The 6,000-nt window shown below is 33.9% G+C and overlaps 1 protein-coding gene across 3 annotated transcripts in view; it reads right to left on the bottom strand.

Annotated features, from left to right (window-relative positions):
- Nucleotides 1–3,313: 3,313 nt before the first annotated feature.
- The window catches only part of Ndufs5 (NADH dehydrogenase (ubiquinone) Fe-S protein 5, 15kDa (NADH-coenzyme Q reductase)), a 41,255-nt gene continuing 38,568 nt past the window's right edge, over nt 3,314–6,000 (bottom strand). For 2 of the 3 annotated variants that reach the window (XM_031925103.2, XM_031925102.2), the window contains exon 2: nt 3,314–3,723. In XM_031925103.2, coding sequence (XP_031780963.1) covers nt 3,417–3,723 — 307 coding nt within the window. In that variant the 3' untranslated portion in view covers nt 3,314–3,416. The remainder of the gene's footprint in view (nt 3,724–6,000) is intronic. The other variant, NM_001161826.1, reaches the window with a different exon arrangement.

The raw sequence follows: 6,000 nt of genomic DNA, 5'->3' as shown, positions 1-6,000 counted from the left end.
TTATTATAAAATAACAAATAGAAAAGTTAAAAATGGTACAGGGAGGGCCATCTCGCAGAAATCGGCAAGGCTAGGATAATAGCATGGGCGGGACCGAAGGAGGAGCGGAAGAAGATCGGAAGAGGCGGTAGCCAAGCGGAAAGCAGCGATGCTAAAGGTCTATGACCGATATAGAGGGCGCAGATGCGGACCCAAAGGGATGGGCCTATGAAAAAGATGCGACGCGGAGGCGAAGGGAAGAAAAGCGCGCGAAGAAAAGTTCAGTCTGTATGAGAGTTGGGTTAAGGAGTTCAGCCGAGGTGGCTACTCCCAAGCAACATATAAGTTTTAAAAATTTTGTATTTCGAAGCAGTGGTAGCTGTGTTCCAAATAAGAATTTGTCTAAGTTTTTCTTTTTAAAAATACACAGAATATTGAAGAGCAAATAAATCAAGAGAATAAAATTTCATTAATTTCAACCAAAGTTCAAGTCCAATAAGAAGAAAGGAATTTACAATCCAGTAATTCTGAATTTACTGCAATCTTCAAAAAGAAAAGTAAGTAAAAATTATATAAGTTAATTAATAAATATCTAAAGGTTTGGGAATTTGTAAAGTAAGCAGGCTTCGAACGCTGCGGATTATTTTACAAATATATTTTGGAAGAACTTGTCGAGTTGCCTGGACTTCGCTTGTGGTGGCCTTTTGACCTACAGTTCAACAAGACCTATTCATTAGATTGGGAAGGGTTTTGAATAAATTCACGCGGAATATTAAAATAAATAAGGTAGCGACTCCATCCCAAGTTCAGCTGACTCAAAACGGAGAATATTACATTGTGCGCCATCGTTCAGACGTAACATCATTCCATTTCGTATCGCGAACAGTCACAAAAGACATTAGAGATGTGTAAGTTCCTGAAAAACTCGAGTCGAGTCGAGTCGAGTTTTTTTGCCGAATTCGAGTCGAGTTCCCGAATTTTTCGAGCTACGGGAAATTGTCGAGCTGCTCGAAGAACTAGAGCAGCTCGAAAAATCCAAATAGCTCGAAAAACTCAAATATCTCGAATAACTCGGGAAATTCGAAAAGCTTGATGATTTTTTTGGAGGTGCAATCAGAGAAGGCATGTTACGAGATCGAAGTTTTAAAAAAGAGCTTGAATTTGAGCGCTAGTGGGTTGAAAATGGTTGTATAGGTAAAAAGTTGTCTATGCTTAAAAGTAGAAAAAATTATTGCCTATCAATTATGGCTGTTTTTTGACCTTTCTTCATTGCCATATATATAGCTGATGAAGCCATAAAAATGTTAATCTAAATTTTGAAAGTGAAAGTAAAAGAAAAGAGCTTTGATTTGAGGGTCAGATGGTTAAAATTAACCGCTCGGATCAAAAGTTATAAGGATTTCAGGAATGGGAAAAATCGCCGATTTTCGTAAAAAATCGAGATATTTATGATTTTTTGCTGTTTTTAAATGTAGACAACTTTTTATCCAAGCAACCATTTTTAACCCACCGGGACTAAAAGTACAGATCTTTTCTCATACTTTGATTCTATGAGTATGTTTTTTCCGTTTGTGATCTCGGATATTGAGTACGTACAGTTGAGCAATGACTATTTTTTGTTCATTTTTTCCATGTTAAATTTCCATAAGAGAATTTAAACTGCCCGGCAAAAGAAAGTATTTCAAAATTTTGGGAATGCAAGGTTTTTTGTGTTCTGGATGGCCTAAGGAACCCAAAAAAGTTGGCTCGGTAGGTCTGCCCTCAAATTTGAATTTTGTTCGCTTAGACCCCCAAAAGTGACCGGTTTTCCGTGGATTTGCACATATCTGTGGTCTATTAGACATACTTCGGAATAAGGTACAGGAGAAATAAGTAAACTGTTGATTTTAAGAGCGTGGAAAGTTATTTTACAAGGCCCTTTCTTCTTATGTACGCTTATGACTATATAATAATATTTATGCAGACTTTAGGCTTTCCGAGTCGATTTGGATGCGAGATCCTTAAAAATGTAGAAAATATTTACTTCTATAAAAAGAGAGTCTCGAATGTTCGTTCTTAATTTAGTTGGGAAAGGATTTTAATGATTTAAAGAACTAAACGTCAATTACATTTATTTCTCTACATTTTAGACGTATTAGCATCCCTTTTCAAGAGATCGAAAAATTTATGAGACATAGGCATATGTGTTATTAAGATAGATTTAATAGTAACTGACGAGAGCGTTAGATTTTATGAAGAAAGTATGAGTTGCGAAGGCATAATGGCTGCATCACGATTACAGAGGGCTGTTTTAGGATCAAATCCATATGATATAGTATAATATTACGATACAGTGACCTAAGTAACACTTCTGTGCAGCGTAATCAGGACCTCACGCTGTGCAAAAAAGTGATACTTAGGCCACGAGTATCAAATAGAATTTTACAGCTAATAAGCTAAAATTATCCATACTGGGGGCAACTTTTTGCATACTCGTAAAATCAATGTTTTACATGTATGCAGATAACTTTTTTAAATGACGAGTTCGACTTGCGCCAATTTATTTTACTTATGAAAAATGGACTAGAAAACACTTAGAAATTTCGTATTTGAACTTTCATCGTGTCAATTAAAAGTGATGCCCGAAATAGCTAAGGGTATCCCTACTGGGCGCATCTCCCCTATGCCTATCAACTATGGATGTTTTTTAACCTTTTTGATTGCCATTGCCCAACAAGGTGGTAGGCATTTTTATTATTCATGTTTATAGTTATAAATATTTTAATTTGAATGATTAACTAGAATCGATTCTATTTAGATAAAACTCGGTAAAAATGTTTTAAATACAGATACCCAGTGGCAAGCAGCACAGCTGAGTTTAACGACATGAAATATTTGAGATAGATGAATTTTTGAGCTACTCGAGCCTTTCGAGCTGATCGAGTTTTTTCATTCCTGCCATTCTGGGACCCATACAGGAACTTTCGCACTATAAAAAGGTATTAGGAAATTAAGGGTAGGAAATTAAGGGAACTAGAAGGCCAATTTAGGCCTTCTAAGTCCCTTAATTTCCTACTCACAGAGTTGTATTATTACAGAGTATTTTTTACAGTCGAGTACATAAATCCCGTCGCTATGATTCCCGAGCTATACTCAGCAATTGGGGAAATGTGGGACTCGATCGCGACGTTTTCGAGTCACAATATCTTGGTCTGATCACATCCAAAGGCACGGCTAAAGATGTTTTACATAAAAGAAAATTTAAGCGCAGAGCAGAAGACCATAAAAATAGATTATCCACATTCCTGCAAAATTAAAATGGCTAAACTTTTAAAGCGTAATTTAAAAACAAAAGTTTGCTTATTTATTATAATTTAAATTTTATTTATATAATAATTAATTGGGATCAGTATTATTTTTGTCTTGCATTACAACAACTAAAATTGAAATAAATCTATTTAGTAAGCATTATAATTTGGAGTTTTTGAAAACATTGACTCTCTTTCTCCATTTTGATACTGCCTGACATGTTCTTTTCTCATTAATACAACGCGCTGTTTTTGTTTTCCTTTGAGTAGACATTCTCTTAAATCAGATATAAAGTCTTCACATTTTGTTTTTCCTTTATTGAGGCCATAAGCTTCTAAACAGTCACCCATTCTCATTTCAAAATCTGCACATTCGCTTAGTTGTGCATCTACGTAAGGAAGAGTAGAATTACTAAAGCATTTCAAGATTGGATCCGTGTTAAGCAAATGAATAGACCTGTAAAAAAAAAAATTTTAGGACCAAGAATAAAATTTATGCTTGAATATATGTAATATATGTAAAAATTTCTATTAAAATCATCAGTTTCAATAATATTTAAAATTTTGCTCAAATGTTGCGCAATCGAAGTATAGCACAGGATGTCGACAACAGGCAGCAACCACCTCTATAGCACCCGATATTTTGGCACCGTTGCCTGTATATTGCATTGTGAGACTCGCTAGATTCTGCAATATTGCCAGTGCTTAGAACAACATTGCTGTAACTATTAGGCAATATAACCACGCACCAAAATGTCCGCTTTTCTATTGCAAAGTTGATTTTTTCCCACACAGGTCCCAATATTTTGTGAACAATGCCTGAAGATTGCCAGATTTCACAATATTGAACGGAAACTCATTAATATTACTGCAACTATTCAGAGAACATCGCTACTGGATTGTACAATATTTAATTAATATTGCGATAATCTTATTTTCGCAAAATTATAAAAATTTTTAGTTAAGAGTAAAGTCTTTACAGGGTGACGCACGGCATCTTCGCGGCCACGTGTTTTTAACGCCAGTCAGCCCCGTTACAAACTTCAAGGGTAAATATAATAACAATACAAATTAAAATATTTTTAAAAATCGCAAAAAATTATGATTTTAGCATGCTACATGTTTCTGAAAGTGTACAGTTTATTTTAGACTTTACAAAATTGCAAATCTTGTATTAGATACTTTTTTTTAGAATTTATGAACTTCACATTTTACTTCTTACTAAATAGTAAAGGAAATGCAAATAATTGATAAGCTATTTTAATTCACAGTTAATGTTATTATAAATGATTTTTGCAATTGCTGGAGGAACAAGAACAGGTGGAAACGGAAAATAAGAGACAGCAGCAGCGCTACTGAGCTATATGCTATGTACGCGTGTAGAAGAGCAAACGCATAGACGAATGCATAAGTCCCTCGATCGAAGGAGCTGTCTTACAATAATAAGCTTAAATAAAAAAAAACACAAAAATAAAAAATTGCAAAACAAATAACATCAATAATGTTGAAAAATCTTATCTTATCTTACATTATATTAACGTGGAACGATTTTTCTCCGGTTCTCCGGGCCACCAGCCCTACGTCATCATTTTTTTTAGATATTACGTTTTCTTTTTATAAAAAAATGATGGACCATAAAAAGTTGGGGCCTTAAAAGATACAAGGCTTACGAATTTTTGTTCTTAAAATTTGGGCCATACAAATTTTTTTTTCACAAATTTTTAACCTTTAACATAACATTTGGGTCTTAAAAATGTTGAACCTTTAGAAATTATATAGATGGGAACGTGCTGATAAATTTAGGTTAATAACTAAGGAAAATAAAATCACAGTTTCATCACTGCATAAATTCCGACAAATAAATGCACATCTTTTCGAAAATATATTGTTGTTGTTTTTTTTTTTATATTAAAGTTAGATGCAAATATATGAGAATAAATCGTGAGTAATTTCATATGATTACTTTTACACAAAAAAAGACAAAAACGGAGAAATGCCAAAATTTCTATTTTAAAAAGGATGAATAAATTAAAAAATTTATCTTAAAAATGTTTCCTTGCAGAAGGCTAGAATCAAATTTTTTTGACACACACAGACGATACTGATTTATTTAATGAAACGTAAAATGGGAATAACCAACAGTGTGAGTCAGCATTTTATTTAAAGCAAAACTTGAATAAAAATTTTTAGGAGAGAAATGCTCCCATTTATCTCTGCTATCCGGGAATTTCCAAAGCTTTGTCAGAATGTCTACCAAATGGTTACGATATTTCCGAGGTTGTGGTATCCTGTAGGAGATGTTAAATAAAACTAGTGAGCAACTTTGCAAAGCAGTGGCTTTGGATTGGAGTGTCAACGACTTTCATGATTTAAAGCTTTCTGTATCTGTAGGGTTCGATAGTTCTACAGACGATAAAAATGTACATAAAAAATGTAAGGATGCTGTAAATGAAAGCGAAGCTTCCGAGCAGTCCCTCTTCGTTACAAGCTTCATTATCATTAAAATAAGTTCTAATAAGTCTGATAAAAAATCATGGATCAATCCGATTCCTCAGAGTCTAAGGCTTTGTCGACCATTAAGGATTGCCCTCAAAAAAGAAACAGATGATTCGATCATACGTAAATACAATCGATTTGAAAATGAAATAAAGAATCTCAGTTCTTATAAATTTAGTCCGTCCAATGAAAAAACGTTTGGGTAACTTATGAAGTTACACAAACCCTTGTTGATGGT

The sequence above is a fragment of the Nasonia vitripennis genome (genome assembly GCF_009193385.2).
Source record: "Nasonia vitripennis strain AsymCx chromosome 2 unlocalized genomic scaffold, Nvit_psr_1.1 chr2_random0005, whole genome shotgun sequence".
NCBI classification, from domain to species: domain Eukaryota; kingdom Metazoa; phylum Arthropoda; class Insecta; order Hymenoptera; family Pteromalidae; genus Nasonia; species Nasonia vitripennis.
This window is presented reverse-complemented; position numbering and strand designations above follow the sequence as displayed.